The sequence below is a fragment of the Myotis nattereri genome (assembly GCF_964212035.1).
Source record: "Myotis nattereri genome assembly, chromosome: X".
Lineage (NCBI taxonomy): Eukaryota > Metazoa > Chordata > Mammalia > Chiroptera > Vespertilionidae > Myotis > Myotis nattereri.
In genome coordinates, this window is record NC_138078.1 from 98,208,663 (window position 1) to 98,225,656 (window position 16,994).

A 16,994-nucleotide genomic window follows, 5' to 3' on the forward strand; every position below is an offset into this window, starting at 1 on the left:
GGATCCAAAGCTGGTCTCCTGGCATGGAGAGCTTGTGTACCTACTGGGATGGGATGTGCACAGTCGTGTAGAGACGAGAAGTCGGAAGACCATTGGATCAGAAAATCAGGAGATATGGTTTCCCTTTTCAGCTGGTCACTTATTGGTTATTTGGTTTGGGGCAGGTACATCCCTCACTCTGGGCCTCAGTTTCCTCATCTGTAATTGGAGAGGGTCAGACCAAATTCTGCAAAAGCCCTATGAGTTCTGAGTATCTGTGTCTCTGCCTAAGATGCATGGGGAGGCAGAAGGTGCCTGCGGCCAAACCTGGGAAAGGAGAAGCTCATGGTCTTGAAGAAGCATTCCCTGCTAGCTCCACTATGTTCTGGAATCCTCCATTTGCTAGCTATGCCAGTAGGGTGACCGTATGCTTCTGTAAGTTTTGCTCTCTGGTAAAAAATTCAAAGCTCCTGGCAGCTTTCCCTTCCCCATGCTGGAAGAAAACCTTCTCAGTCATTTATACCTGATTGTGAATGAAGAAAGTTCAGAGAGCAAGCCTTGACAGGGATAAAGCTTGCTAGACTGGGTTGCAGGTGCTAGCTGGCTCTAAGCAGGAGAGGGTGTGTGATTGACAGAGCAATGGGAGGGGTGAGTGAGCGGACTGGTGACAAAGTGAGGCAAGGCAAGTCAGGGAAGGTTTTATTCTGGTTCCACATATGACTTGCTTAATGATAAGAAAGCTTTCCTTGACTGAGTGCTTCCTGGGAGCATCCTCTCATTTAACCTTCTCAACCACACTTCCCCCATTTTCTAGATGAGGTCCAGAGAAGTTGACTAACCAAATCAGAGTCTGTCATTGGCAGTCTATCAAATGGGAAGGCCCTGTGCTTCATGAGTGCATAGTAGCTAATGTCCTGGGCTACTCAGTGGCCCCTCCAAGGCCTTTGAAGGGAAGAGGAGTCCATCCTAGCTCTCCCACAAGCACCAGCACCTCCCATTCTACTATAGGATCCTGGCTCCCTGGGACTCAACAGCCCTAGGCACACCTTGCAGCTAATATTAGAATATACTAGCAAAGCCTCTCACATTTAAAAAAAATTTTTTTTTATTGATTTCAGAAAGGAAGGGAGAGGGAGAGAGAGATAGAAACATCAATGAGGAGAGAGAATGATTGATTGGCTGCCCCCTGCACACCTCACACTGGGGATTGAGCCCGCAACCCAGGCATATGCCCTGACTGGAAATCGAACCGCGACCTTGTGGTTCATAGGTCAATGCTCAACTACCGTGTCATGCTAGCCAGGCAACCTCCCACATTTGAATAGGGGACTGAAGACTCGGCATTTTGGAGACATGGCCATTTCTGGGGTCCAGTTTCAAGAATAATTTTCAAGCATTAGTTCTTTATTCTCTTCACTGACTTTCAACTGTTCATCTGGCAAGTGATGAGCTCTTCAAAGTCTCCCTGGTCCTGATTTTCAGCTGATAGGCCATTATGGCTCTTAGAGAATCACTCTGCCTAACTCAAGGCTGCTTGATCTTGGCAATGAGAAAATTTCCTTGGGGTTCTGCTACTAACTGAGGTCCTCGGTGATCCAAAAGAGCTTCAAAATCCACATTTGGGGCATTAGCAGTGACTGGGTTTATTTTGCCTTTTCTGGACACTAATTTGGGGCAGGAATTCCTCACAGAGGGGCACATGAAGTGCCAAGGTTTTCCAAGGTGAATTTTCTTTTTGTGGATTTTCTAACCCTGAAGGAAGCCCTGTTAGCTTGTGTTCTTGCAGCTTCCTGCACTTTCCCCTCATTATGTTCAATTGTAATGATATGGTTATTTGTGTAATTATTATTTGATGTTTGTCTCTACCACTAGTTTGTAAGTTTCCTGCCACAGGATCCTGCCTAGTTTTTTGGTTGTCACTGTAGCTAGCCTGTGTCTAATCTTTGTTGTGCACGTGGAAGAAGAAAATCTCCTCCTCCTCCTGTACCTGGGGTGGACAGTCTTACTCCATTACCCTTATAGGTGCTCCCCAAAATTGTTAGACTATGGAGGATGGGTGCCCCTACTGAGGCTAATTTAGCCAGGAAATAGAAGGCTGAGGATGTGGGAGTGGATTCTACTAGCTCTTTAATCTATTCCCCCATACCATTTCAATCCCAGTAGAGTATATACTCTTTTAATGACCGATCTCTAATGGAATTTTTTAATAAACATTTTTATTTAATCTATCACACATTCATTTTCTTTTTCCTTGGAAGCACCTGCTTCTGGCTTCCTTGCTTTCCCCACTTGTCCCCTTCTGTCCATGGTACTTATAACCAGCCCTCACACTTTTATCCAGTTCTTTATCATTACTGTCACCACCATCCCCATATTTATAAAATAATATAACATCCCATGGTAATTTCATCTAGCTTCTTTCAATGCTTGTAGTCAGGAAGTGCTTTCTGCTATCTAATCTCAATTCTTCATGCTACAGTAGAGGCCTGTTTCCTCTTGTTCTGTTCCTATTGTGGTTTGGAAACAGCTAGTCACCATCTCTGAGTTGTGACTTTTCTTGTATATGAAGATTAACCTCTTTTTTCTTTCTACCACCCACCACCCCACCTCTTGGATCAATTACTTAATTCTTATAGCCTAACCTCATAGCCCCCTGAAGTCTCAGGTTTACCTCCTGTTGTCTAAGGAAGTCTTGTCAGCCTTATCTGGACCCTTTACAATAAGACTCCCTTGGATCATACTGGGCTCTCAGCTGTCACCTGCCTTGTCATTGTGGTAGGGCCATCCCTCTCAAATGAAAGCTCTTTGGAGCTCCTTCATCAGTTTCTTTGCCCTTCTTAGAGGTTTAGCCCCCCTACCCTTCTGCATTCAGGCTGTTTTTTTACAAACAACTATCTGACATTTGGAGCCCAGAAAATAAGTGCAGCAATAAGTGCAGTCTGAAGCTCTGTGCCCCACTGCGTCTGTACAATGAGAAGCATTCATAACTTAGAAGGAGGCCTACAAAGGGAAAAGAAAACCTAGAAGACCCTCCCATTTCTTTTTTCTTTACAGTAAATAATTTACAAAAAAAATTCTCCTCACAGGCAATAACCACTTTATCACCAGTCCCCAGGGTCAGCCTTTATACATTTCTATACTGTCATGGACTATTTTTAGTAAAGGATGACATTAAGTACTAGTTGCCCTGTGGACTTCAAATTCATTTCTTCCTCGTGTCAGAATGTTGTCAGTCCTCTCCTTTTGGACCCGCTGGCATAACAATATTTCCAGGGGTGTGAGCAGCTACCTACATGGTATGACTTCAGGGGTTCCTTTGAGAATCCTATGCCTAAAAAATGTCTCATTTGGTCTGGATGATTAGAATTTCAGCATTAGAGATTCATTTCGTTAGCTCAAGTATCACTTCCACAGGAAGTCTTGTTTGATCCTTTGTTATACTCTCTGACAGAAGCTTATTCTTTTTCTCTCTTCGCACTTAGCTTGAAATTCATTAGTGTGATTATTTGGTTAATGTCCCTCTCTCACACTCCACTGGCTATTCCATGATGGCTATGACCATGCCTTTTGTGACTTTTCCATTCTATTCCCAGTGCCTAACACTCAGCCTGGCACATGGAAGATGTGCAAGAAATATTTGTTGCTGATTAAATCTGTTCACGAACTTAAGAAGTGTGAATTATCCAGAGCATTGGTGGGAAAGAGTGTGGGCATGGATGCTCAAGACACTACCTGAGGTAGAAGGCTCCAGAAAACCAGGGTGGAGTGCTGACCACAAGCAGCACCCTCCTTCACCAAGTGACCTGAGGCTGGTTCCTTTTGCTATTCCAGCCTCCTCTCCTTTTCTATCTACTGATGCTTCCCTCCTTGCTCAGTCCTACCCCAGGGCCTTCATTTATAGGGTATCTGGGAAAAAGGGTTTGACCAATGTGAAAACAAGGCTAAAATGATACCCTATGAGTCCACCAACGATTTTTTCCCAGAGAGACTTGGGTGAATGAGAATATATATATTCTCATGAGAGCACCTTGACATCTTCTTGGTTCTGTTACCCACTTCAGAAGGTTCTGGTAGACACCAAGACTACAGGTGTGCAGATATGAAGCCACACTCCACAGGCTCCTCTGGTGCCCACCCTCAACTGCACTACCAAGCTCAACCATCCTGGTTCCAGTGGGATTTCTCCAGGCATCAAAGGAAGTCCCTTCTTGCTCCAAGGCCCCAAAGGACTCAATTCATCAAGGGCTAACCCAGGTCCCTGAGGAGAGCATTCTAGGAGCCAGCTTGCCCTGAGTCAGAGAGGGACAATGAGAAGTGGGCCACTGTGGGCCTTTTACTCATTCATGAAACTTGGTGATTCTAGGTTCTGTCCCAAGAAGAATGGAAAGTTTTCCTCACCACTGCCCCACCCTCACCCAGGCAAGCACCTTCCTACCCATGAGCACTGCTGGCCTGGCAAGGTTCCCGTCCCCTTTCCCAACCAGAAAGCCCATAGCTGCTTCTTCCCACAATGCCATAAACAACACATTCTTTAAGGCCCTCCTGGAACCTGCCACCATAAAGAAATTCCCTCTTCCTAGTTTGTTTTGCCACTTCCCAAGCTCTGGATCTGCAGACCTAGGGCACCATAAGCTGAGGCCATTCTCTCAAGACGCAGGAGATCCAGTGGGACTGCTTTGTTCCACACCAGTCTTGGATACAACTGCTTCAATCCCCTAGCTACACTCTCAGCTCCCTACATCCCAGTCTTAGCCTCTACCACCTCCCATGTAGATAAATCTGTGGTAGGCGCTCAGTAAAGGGCAGATTGGGAGAAGAAAGAAGCTGGAAGCCTGAGGGGGGTCTCAAGAATGGGAAATTCTGCACCTCCACCTCAGGCTAGCGCCAATACTGACTGGATTCTGGCTGTGATGTGGGGGACTTGGGGTACTCAGCTCTTCTGGGACCTGAGAGGGTGGTCTTGAATTTGTCTGAGGATTTATGTATCTGAACTTTGGATGCAATCATGCTTGCTAGTTATTCTCATACCAACTTTATAAAAAAAGATTATTTTCTTGTTTCTTCCTCTTTCTCTTACTGGAGAGAAGTGTCCCAAACTACCCTCAGCTGGTGAGCCATTTACCCACTGGTAACACAATGGGACAGGCTAGTAAAGACAAGGGAAGAGAAGAAGAGGACCTATTTATTGGTTTAGTCACAAACTTTGAGCCAATGGAATATTAGATTGATGGTGCTATTCTGTGTTGCAGATAGTCAAGTTAGCTTATTAGAAAAACATGTCATACAATCTAGCCAGTTTGATTTCATACGGCTCTCAATTGCACTATGCTAGTAATATAACTTACTGAATGGGCTAAGAAGAGAACTAAGAATCATTGTGAATTCAGGCCAGCCTACAGACTTTGAGACTTTGTGGAGAATAGACTGGGAATTGGCTTTTAGGGCCATCCTTTAAATAGCTCCTCCAGCTTCCAGTAAACCCTTCTGCCTGGAGTCCCCAGAACAATCCCTGAACCAACAAGCAGATACAAAAAGAAGAGGAACTTCTGAGATCTGTTCTGGGGCCCCTCTAAATGCACCCTCAGCAGTATACTGGTAAGTGACAGCAGAAACCTATCCCACCCCCTGCCCCCAACCACCACCACCACACCTGAAACCTCATTAAGCTCACAGGAACTCACCTGCCTGCTGCTAAGTGTGGAAGTTCTAGAGGGATCACCTTTGCAGCCTGTTACTAGCCCAGTCTGAGCAGACTGCTGGCCTGACCTAGGGCTTTTTCCTTGGGAGTATGATGAGCTGAACTTAGATCCCCAGCAGGCTTCTGAATGCCTGGCCCCAGGGAGGCCTGCCACTGAGCAAGCAGAAGCTTGATGCCTCAGTAACTTATCTCTGTTACATAAGGCACTAGGCAAGAACATGCAAGATATGAGCCAGGGCCCTCTGGCTGGCCTAGGCCCAACATAGTCTGTGAGTGAGACTAAATGGGAAGTGTGTGGGGGGTGGAGTGGGGGGGATGTAAACCAGGTAGGAGCCTCTGGAACCATTTCCCTTCCTCTCACTTCTCACACCCTTCTTACTCAGGGATAGCTGTAGCCAATCACTGGCCTAGAGAGCTTGGCAAGAATCCGAACCAGAACCTTAAACTGTGACAGCTGTTCTCCATCTCCCCTGAAGAGGAGACAAGAGGAAGCGGGTTGAATACCCAAGGCTATTTCATGAGTAAATTCTTTCGAGGAAGGATAGGGAAGGTCCCTGTAGGGCTCTGTCCACAGGCAAGGGCCTGATTTCAGGATGGGCCTATTTAAGGAAAGTGGCTCCCAGGGGAGGAAGGCTGATAGCCTGCCTAGGGCATGACTGACCAAACAGGCTTCCAGCTCTTGTTTCCCCTTGGGCTAGTGTCTGTACAATGGGAAGCTCCCATTCAGTCTCCGTGCTGGCTGTGATTTCACACCTCTTACACTGTTACCAAAAGAGCAATAGCTACTTTGGGGCAGGGATTTACAGCTAGAAGATAAAAGTGAATCTGCCTTGCCAGCTGATAAGATTCTCTTCTGCATGGATTAACATTTGGAAAAGCTTACTTTCTACTCTCACAGACCCCCATCTCATCCCCACTCTGACTCCTTAGCTAAACTAGATTGTGGCATGATTGACTATGACCTCTATAAGCCATTTTTTCCTGCCGCACTTCTTATCTAACCTGCTTCGAAGCTGGGATCTAACCTTCTGGCCTTCATGAGGTTCCCATTAGAAGCCCTCTAAGGAGGGCTTGCTGTACCAAAGCAATGGCCCCTCAGGGAAGCCCTAACACTGTCCTATTATTGCAAGCTTTGGGACAGCACAACATGTCCTTCCTGGGCTATTATTGTTCTCTTCATCTAAAAGGGAAATTTTGTCTTTTTGACCCCTGTGGTCATGGAAAGCTCTCCCTTGAGTGCACTGAGGCACACAGAGTGCCCCACCAAATGGGCCCAAACTTCATCCCACTCAGCATGTTGACTTCTCTGGGGCTCAAAAGGCGATATTTCATGACACCAACACTTTGTTATGTAAACCCAGCCAGCCCTGGCAGATTATGGCTTTGTAGTTATCTTGAGGGATGTCTTACATAAGAGGAGAAAGTTCAGGTAGGAGCAGAATTGCGATGAGCAAACACAGTGCAACGGCCACCACCAGGTGCAGATACTACCAACCTCATTCCTTTCAAACAGCCCACAAGGTGGGGAGAAGTGTTATGCCGGGCTCCATTGCTCAGGGGACCCGGAATCCCTGGCAGCCCTGGCCAAACACATCCATCTCCATTTACCCAGACTCTCTGGCCTTCAGGACTTTCTGGAAAGGAGCCCATACTCTACCTGGATCTGAGAGCTTGTTAGTTCATGAGGAAGTGCAAATATAAGAAGGAATGTTAACCTCCTCTTTAGGCAGGAAAATAAGGTCACCCTGAGAAGAGGTATTTTCTGAGATGTGGACTCAAATGCATCCACTCCTGGCAACCTGGAGAAATAGGTAAATTCATGCTCTGTTCTTGCTACCCTTCTTTAAGATCATGAATCTTCCATCCAGTCCTCTTTAGCTCTCATGCTATTCACACCCCCATACTGTAGCAGGCCTTGTCTTCCTACCTTTCTTCTCTAAACTTGGCTTTCCCACATCTATTCCCAGAGAACCCTATTCCCTGTGAGCTGTCATCCTGAACAAAGTTCTAATAAAAAAACGCTCACAAAGTAGTCAATGACGAGTAAAGATGTCACATGTTAGTCTTTTAAAAAGTAAACCCTGGGAAGTAAACCAGGGTAGACCCTGGCCATTCATGAGACAATAAAACTTTTGCTAGTCCCTTATTCATGAGCACCCAGAAAGAATATCATTTCCCCCATAAAACTTGCATTTCCATCACTTTGTTAAACTTCTTAGCTTTCTTTTCATTATAATCACTTGCACTAGGAGCTTATCAGGGAGGGGGGCATTCTCCCCAAAGACACAAACATTTGTTTATTTCATGAGAGTTACTTCATTTATATAAACTAACTCTGATTAGAGGACCACAAAATTGGGTTGAAAAGGAGGGACTGAGCAACTGCACTCCTAGGTAGAGACTCAAAAGGTTTGAAAGAAGGAACTCAAAAAGATAATGGTACATCAATGTTCATAGCATCAGTCTTCACTAAAGCCAAAAGGTGGAAATAACCCAAGTGTCCATGGATAAACAAAATGTGATATATATATATATATATATATATATATATATATATATATTATTCAGTCATAAAAAGAAATAAAATACTGATATATGCTATGACATGGATGAACCCTGAAAACATCATGCTAAGTGAAACAAGTCAGACACAAAAGACCACATGTTATATGATTCTACTTATATGAAAACTCTAGAATAGGCAAATTCAGAGACAGAAAGTAGAATAGAGATTACCAGGGGATGGGGCGGGGGAGGAGAATGGGGAGTTACTCTTTAAGAGGTACAGAGTTTCTGCCGAAACCGGTTTGGCTCAGTGGATAGAGCGTCGGCCTGCGGACTGAAAGGTCCCAGGTTCGATTCCGGTCAAGGGCATGTACCTGGGTTGCGGGCATATCCCCAGTGGGAGATGTGCAGGAGGCAGCTGATCGATGTTTCTCTCTCATCGATGTTTCTAACTCTCTATCTCTCTCTCTTCCTCTCTGTAAAAAATCAATAAAATATATTTTTTTAAAAAAAGAGGTACAGAGTTTCTGTCTCGGGTGATGACAAAGTTCTGGAAATGGATAATGGTGATGGCTATACACAGCATGATGAATGTACCTTATGCCACTGAATTGTACACTTAAAATGGTTAAAGTGGCAAATTTTGTTATATACAATTTACTGCTATATATGTAGCATGATATAGATATAGATATATATCTAGATAGATATAGAGATAGCGATAGAGATAGAGATAGAGATAGAGACAGAGATAGAGATAGATATAAAAAGAGCCAGGGTCCATAACATCCAAAACGACCAAACGGACAACCAAACACCAGAAGTCAGTCCTGCAGTCAGTGCTGGGTTGCCGTGGCGAGCCAGCACTAACTGCCAAGGGGGTTGCAGATCAAGCCCGGAAAGAGGCCTGGAGAGAGAAGCAGGGTCTGATCCGCAGCTGTTGATCAGCACTTGCCTCTCTCTCTCTCCAGGCCTTGCCAGCAGCTGCAGGGGCTGTTGATCAGCTCCGCCTCTCTGATCAGGCCCGGAGATAAGCCCAAGACACTGAATAGCATAGAAACCAACCAATCAGAGCCTAATCTGGGTGAACTAGGAAGGCAGAACCTAAGGTGGGGGCTGAGGAGGGGTTTTAAGGGCAATAGCTGTTTGGTGTAAGGTGTAAGAAAGTGGTTCAATTTTTTAATGACTGGTTTGGCAGTATAGTGCATATGGCTGGCTATCAGTCCAGATATAAGGATTATGTACTTTTGTCCGCCAACAGCATCTTCTCCTGCTGAAAAAGGCTCCCCCCCCCATTTAAGCAATCCTATCCTATATAATCTATCTATACTAATAAAAGGGTAATGTGCTAATTAGACCAGGTCGACTGGCCATCTTCCAGATATCCAACTTCTTTCCGGACAAAGCCAGGGTGGTGGGGGCCAAAGCAGAGGCAGTTAGGGGCGATCAGGCTGACAGAGGAGGGCAGTTGGTGTGAGATCAGGCCGACAGGGGGTTAGGGGCAATCAGGCTGGCAGGCAGAGGCAGTCAGGGGCAATCAGGCAGGCAGGCAGGCAGGCAGGTGAGTGGTTAGGAGTCAGCAGTCCCAGATTGTGAGAGGGATGTCCGACTGCCAGTTTAGGTCTGATCCCACAGGGGTCCCCGATTAGAGAGGGTGCAGACTGGGCTGAGGGAAACTGCCCCCTCCCCCTTGAGCCAGGCCACTAGTATATATGTAGGGAATATATATATATATATTTCATATATATTATATATATATTATATATATATACATATATATGTATATACACATACACATACATATATACATATATATTAGGTATGCTGGTAGAGCACTAGGGTCACTCATAGGCAATAGCCTCTTAGCACGTGTGCCTCAGCAAGAAGACAGTTTATCTCCTATCAACTTTCTCTTGAAGTATTCAAACCATGAATGTTAAGTTGCAAATGCATTGTGTTTTTAATAGAAAATGCCTTTATCGGAGTGCCTATTCTTTGTCAGACCAGTAGGCGCTTACATTACATTACTTTGGGCTAGGGAAGAACTATCCAAGCTTGATACCAAAAGCAAAAATCACAAAGGCAAAGAATGGCAGGCTTAACCACATAGAAACCTCTCTACAGCAAAGAACTCCATCGTCGAAATCAAATGGCAAATTAGTTGACAAAGGTTGCGATCTCTAATTCAGAGTTTCTCATGGTGTGATCAGCATACCACTGTGCTATGGGAGAGGAGTTTTAGATGGTTCCTATACAGAAAACTGTATCTTAGGCACTACAGCAGGCAGGCCCGGAGAATAGTTTGGCCCCTCAAATCACACCGTGTAAGTAGCTACATCCTTAGAAGTCAGATCCGGGAATATATACTTATGAAATCATGAACTTTGAGACTCACTTAGAGAAGCACAAATAATTTTTTGCATTTTTTTCTTGGAAATCTGATCTCTCCCTTTACTACTATATATGAACTCAGTAGGGGAAGGTGAATAAATTAGCACATGTAAAGCAATTAGAAATCTTCGCTATTGTCATTTTTCTGAGCATCTAAGTGTGGGAATCAGCTGGTGCCAGCTCAGAAGCTTAAAGGCAGGCTCCTAAGGCTTTTAAAGACACAAGGGAACTCCAATTCAGAATATGTCAGACTACCCCGGGCAGGTATGTGTGCTCAGGAGCCAAAGGCAGCAAAATAGAGCTGATTAAGAAGTTTTGGATAAAGTGTTAGAAGTAAATCTGAATTACAGCAACAACAATGACAACAACAGAATATGGCAAAAGTTTCTATTTCAGGTTGCTACCCCTTATTGATCAAAGAATTAAGGCCCCTCAAACTTCAACTTTACCAGTTTTTTCATAGGCTACATTTAAATTGGAAATTTTAGTGTTTGCCCAGCATATTCTACCTGCCTCCTAAATTTTCTAGTTTTAGAAGCATATTCAAATGATAAGGTTGAGTCCCCTCATAATAGGGTGACCAACCATTCCAGTTTCCCTGGGACTGTCCCAGTTTAAACATTGAAAGTCCCATGTACCAGAAAGGTATGGTTGGTCACCCTACCTAATAAGGATATTTTAAACATTTGGTTAGTTTCTCAGCTAATATTTACCTCTGCTTAACAATTTTTTCTTAATAGACAATTATTTAGTGTCTGACTGATCTTAGGTGGAGTTTTCCTCTGCTTTTCATTGTGAGGCATCGGACAAGTTACTTAATTTTCCCAAGCCTCAATTTTCTTTGTTATAAAATGAAGAAGGGTGATAGTACCCATTTCATGGGTTGGTATAAATATTAAATGAGATTAGGCAGATATAATGTTTAGTGCAAACTGTAAATGCTCAATAAATGTTAGCTATTAATCTATTATAGTTATTAGTTACCTAACACAAGATTAAAGGGATGGTGTTTAAAACACACCTCTCAATAGTTTAGAGTAACCATTTACATACCAACAAGCCACATGCCCATTACCACTGAGTTATGAGTATACATACAGCACTGTCCATCAGGACTTCTCCTAGACTATTAGAGTTACACACGTGGTTCAAACATAAAACAAACACAAAAATCACATTTAAACTTTAATAAGGATTTTCCAAGACTAGGTTAAAGTTGCTTTTTTACCTTTTACAATTGTTACACCAACACTTAAGCAGTCATCTAACAAAAAACCCCTTTATTGCATATGGGCTATATAACTAAGAAACCCAGGGGAAACCAAATGAGTGTAAAACACACCGCCTACCCTCAAACTGCTTATTTTCTTGTGTTCCAAGGACACCGGGAACTAAGCTGGGAACAAGGGAAGGGTCAAGGCAAATAACCAGACAGAAATCAAGAATGTGCCCCACCCTTCCCAAGAATAGAGGAACCCTTCCAGGAGGAAAATGGGCTGCTGGAGGAGGGGCAGGGAGAGTCTCTTCTCCAGGAGAGGTAGCCTTGAAAGTAGACAAATTAAAAGGGGAAAATACACCCCAACAGGAATTTGAAATATCAAAGCATTAAATGGAATAGAAGTAAAACTGATGACTTAAGTATAAATGTATTCCAGGGAATAAATGAAGTAAGAAAGAGAAAATTTTCACTCAGAAGAAGTCTTTCCAGCTCAGATATTGGAAAAGCCCCATGACCAGCAATAATGGTCTCCTACTTCTACTAATGAGCATGTCATTCTAGGTAAAACCTAAAGCAAATTCAGAATTCCTAACCTCAAATGTCTCAGTTATCAAGAAAAATGTAAGAACATCTTGTCCTGCTAGAACTAGAAGGCTGTTACCACAGGACCCTGTCACATTCCCCAGCCTTACAGAAAGAACGGCTTATCTGTTTTGGACACTGAATTGCTTTGATCCCAGGAGGCAAGGTGCTCAGATCCACATTTCCAACAATTCGCTCGGCTCCCTCCACCAATGCCCTCAGTGCCCCTACACCCCTACCCGATATCATTTCTATGCTTTGCCAATAACCAAACCCCAATTGACAGGTGTCAATGGACTAGGTGACAAAGGAGGTCTTTCCATTGGAGAAACCCAGACAACCAGAAAGCCTCCCAAGGTGTGGCACAAGTGAACACTTCGATCTCAGGATCTCAGTCTCACATCTCACTCACCTAGATCCAGCCCCCCTGGGTCCCAAGCCTAGTAACCCAACTGAGGATGTGTCCCCCCTTACACATTAACAAGGCCATTCTGGGGCAGTTTCTCTCCTAGTTGAAAGAGTGCAAATGTGGCAGGAGCTCTTTCTAGGTATCTCAGTCACCCCACCCCCACTGCCACTCTCCTACCAAGTTGAGCTGGATTGTTAGGAGCCTGTTAGGGCTTTTGCTTGGTCGTGTTGCAGCATCTGTGGTCTGAATACACTTATACTAATCTTTCATCAGAAATGAAGACTCCCTAAAAACCCACTGAACAGGGCCTGGTTTTGTTGTTGTTTTTTTAAAACAATGAAATAAATTTATACCTAATGTGAAATAATAGATGAGGAAGAGCTTTGATGGGGGTGGAAAATGCCTGAGAAATACAACTTGTTATGATAATGCTAGCGAAGTCAGCAGCCCTGCTTGTTCCCTCCTGGAACTTCTGGGGTTGCAGCGGTAAACCTGGTCTGAGCACTAAGTGAGGGTAGTTCCTGCCTATTTTGATTGCTTTTAAAATTCCCTCTTTGTGCCTCACTGGAAAACCACCAAGTTATTCAAATATTCTGTGGTGCTCACAATTGCTTATTACCTTGTCTGAGCACACCACCTGCCCATGACCTGGGCTCTCAGAACCAGAAGGTACATTAGAGACAAGAGAAGTCAGGTGACTTGCTCAGGCTCACACAGTGAGGCAGGGCTATAACTTGTACTACATATAACCCAGGTCTCCCACCATGGGGATGTCTTTCATGCATTTAACCTCCATCATTGAGAAAAAAAATAAAATGCACACTGTACACACACACACACACACACACACACACACACACACACACCTGTGCCCTGTTATGATGGTTCCCAAAACACCAAAACCACTGCAGTTGTGTCTTCTGAAGTTGCCTCCCCTGGCTCGAAATTGCCTCCGTTGTACCAAGACTGGCTCTGACCAGACTGTCTCAGACTAGAGGACTATAGACACCTTGGGGCTTCCCAATGTGTTGCTCTCCTCCCATTCTCTTCCTTTTGCCCTTCAGCAGTATTTCTAGAAAGTCTGACCCTCACTCTCCACACTCCAACAAACATCTGCAATGACATGGATTCATCCACCCTCCTGTCCTAGGACTTTCTCTGGGGCTGCGTTTAGCCATCATTGGAAATTGAAGGATGTGACATGGAGGAGGTGGAAGTATCCCACCCAGAGTCTCAAGAAATTCTCAAGGTTCCATAATTTTTCTTATTCCCCACCTGCTGCACATCAGCAGCCTCTTAGTTTGTCTTGACATTTTCCCTGGCCTCACTGTCAGTCAGTGCCATTCAGTAATTTCAAAGCCCTCGAAGTTTCAATCTGAGTTTGCATATTTAGAAATGGGCTTTTGTGAAGAGTGGAACTCAGATCCTAAGACTGTGATGGCGAGCCTATGACATGCGTGTCAGAGGTGACACACGAACTCATTTTTTGGTTGCTTTTTCTTTGTTAAATGGCATTTAAATATATAAAATAAATATCAAAAATATGTCTTTGTTTTACTATGGTTGCAAATATCAAAACATTTCTATATGTGACACGGCACCAGAGTTAAGTTAGGGTTTTTCAAAATGCTGACACGCCGAGCTCAAAAGGTTCGCCATCACTGTCCTAAGAGCAGCTCACAGCAGAATTTCCAAAGTGGCAGCGGAAATTATGCATTGGAGGAGGGGGTGCCCCCAGCTACTTCCAAACCATCTAGGGATCTAGCCACTTTCTAGGCTCCAGCACCTTCTTAGGAAAACCTCTGCAGGCACAGTTCCAAATAGAGTCCCCACCTGCCAGAAGTCCCCTCCACCCCACAGGACTCCAGGTAGCCTGTGGGTCGGTCACAGCAGCCTGAGAGCCCAGCCTCCTTAGTGCCCCTCATGAACTTCCTGGTAGCCCCTTTTGTCCGAGGTGAGGGTACAGCAGCAGCTGGTGCGAGCCAGGACGCATGCCCACCCGTCTGCTCAGACACTCACCTGTGGAAGAAAAGCAGGATGGAGAGCATGGTCTGGTCGATGTTGCGGTTGCAGATACCCTCATTGAGCAAGTAGCAGGGGTCTCGCAGCACGGGTTCTAGCGAATCCTGCCGCATTATGTTGTTGAGCTTGTCGGTGTTGAGGTTCTCAAAGATCAGCTTCTCCTGAAACTGCCGAAAGTTGCTCACGGTGGGGCTGCCTGGGCTCTTGTTCTGCCCGCTGCTGTCTCCACTTCGGTGGGCCAGGTCCAGGCAGCAGTTGCAGCAGTCGAGACCAACAGGTGAGCGGCAGTCGGTCTTGGGCTGGGCCATCTTCTCAGGCTCGGGGGCCGCCTGGCCTGCCAGGTCTGGGGCGGCTGGCAGGTGCGCGTCCGCCGCGTTGGCCTGAGGAGACTCCAGGGTGTCTGGAAAAGGCAAGCTGCTAAGAGAAAAGTTGGAAATTAGTGCCTCCAGCTAACCACCCTCGAATTGGCCCCCTTCTGGCTGTGCCGCTCTGGGTTCGAATAGAAACAGCTGGACAAACAGCTCGGAGCGGATCCTTGGGGCTCACTTCCTTTTCTTCCTCCTCCTCCTCCCCCTCCGCTAGGAGGCCCGGGCCGCCCCCGAGGTGCCACACGCTGCCCCAGCGCCGTCCCAAGTTTCCCAAGTGTAAGCCAGACTCGGGGTGGACCTGTGGCAGCAGGAAGGGCGGGCAGCAGGGCAGAGGGAGAGCCGGGGCGCGCCCTCGTTTTCCCCTCTTTGCTCCCTCCCTCCTCGACTCGCTGGCTCACCCGCTCTCCGGCTCCCCTGGGCTGTGCCGGCTGAACGGTGGCAGAAGCCCAGCGCGAGTGAGTGAACTAGCGAGCTGCACGCCCAGGAGTCTGCACGGGCCGTGGCAGCAAGTAAATTACCCCCCGGGGGCCGACGGAGACCGCTCCAGCTTCCCTGGGCGGGCGCCGGCCCTAAGCCCGCTCGGTCCTGCCCCCAAACCCCCGCCCCGCCCCGCCGCACCCACGCGCCCTCACACCACACGGCGGCTCGTACCCTTGCCCGCTCAGTTGTGCCCAGCGCCTCAGCTCAGGCTCTCTCGCCCCTCACGGCGCATCCTTCGCCAGAAATCTATGAGTAGCGGGGCTGGGGGTGCCGCTGCACCCTGTTTTCCAGCTCAGTGGGAGGGCGAATATTCCAGATCCCACCGCGGACGGGTCCCCCTACAGGAGAGACGCGGCCCTCGAGAGCCCTACTAGTTAGAGCCGTACACCGCGGCGCTCCACAAACCTCTTTGGGGGCGGGGGTGGTACAAAGAGAAACGTTTGCTCCCACAGAAAGTCTGAGCGTGCGGGACACACTTCAGGACTACCTAATAAATGCCTTAAACAAAACTCACAGAAGCACGATCAAACTTCCCTCGGTTTTGTCCCTTTCTTCTCACTTCACTTATCTTTCCTTCGCTCCCCCCCACTAGCTGTCTCCTCTCTTCCCTAAGCCCCGCCGGAGGAGACCTCTGTCCCGGCTTCCGGGAATGCAAGCTCCCCGGCAGGCACTTCTCCCTCTTTTTTTTTTTTCTCTCTTCCCAGTTTGCCCCTTTCCCCTCACCCCCTTCGGTCTTTCTGCGCTTTTTCTCCCAATTCTTTCTTTTTTCTCTTTCTTTATCCATTTCCGCTTTCTTACTTTCTCTTTTCCCCCCTTTCTTTACTCATTTCTTTTTCTCCTTTTCTGTATTTCCTCATTTACCCCTTTCCGTCCCGGTTTTTCTTTTTCTGTCATGGACTTCTTTCTTCCCCTTCTTTTCCCTCATTTTATTTTACCTTTCGTTTCCTCACTTCAGCGCACCCCCTCTTTTACCTCAATTTTGTCCCTTTCTTTTTTCTTCACTTTTCTTTCCCTACCTTTCGAACTTGCTCTCCCGCGTCTTTTTCCTCATCTGCCACGGTAGTTGACCTCTGCCCTTACCCTTACCCTATTAAGACCTGTGGTGATTGGTTATTCCGGAGCACAGGGGTGTCTTGAAACTGCCAGCTGAGGGGTCCGCGGCTCTGAAGAGAAGGTTACTCCAGAACGTCTGACGTAAGGTGAAAGGGGAGATTTGTGGAGAGCAAGGCAGATTGGCACCCCAGCTTTGTGAGATGTAGGGATGTGTGCTGTGGTAGATTTCCAAGACTTGGAGACTTGGAATACTTTGACTATATAGCATTAAATAATTATTGGTTCCTA

The 16,994-nt window shown here is 46.1% G+C and overlaps 1 protein-coding gene across 8 annotated transcripts in view; it reads right to left on the minus strand.

Annotated features, from left to right (window-relative positions):
* TSC22D3 (TSC22 domain family member 3) overlaps positions 1 to 16,705 on the minus strand; it is a 62,622-nt gene extending 45,917 nt beyond the window's left edge. For 2 of the 8 annotated variants that reach the window (XM_081115426.1, XM_081115424.1), the window contains exons 1-2: positions 15,572 to 15,718; positions 14,803 to 15,219 (exon numbers count right to left, since the gene is read on the minus strand). In XM_081115426.1, the coding sequence (XP_080971552.1) occupies positions 14,803 to 15,113 (311 nt within the window). In that variant the 5' untranslated portion in view covers positions 15,114 to 15,219; positions 15,572 to 15,718. Of the gene's footprint in view, positions 1 to 14,802; positions 15,223 to 15,471; positions 15,751 to 15,824; positions 16,005 to 16,669 lie in introns of those variants that run through there. The other 6 variants (XM_081115422.1, XM_081115429.1, XM_081115423.1 and 3 more) reach the window with 6 other exon arrangements.
* Positions 16,706 to 16,994: the final 289 nt, after the last annotated feature.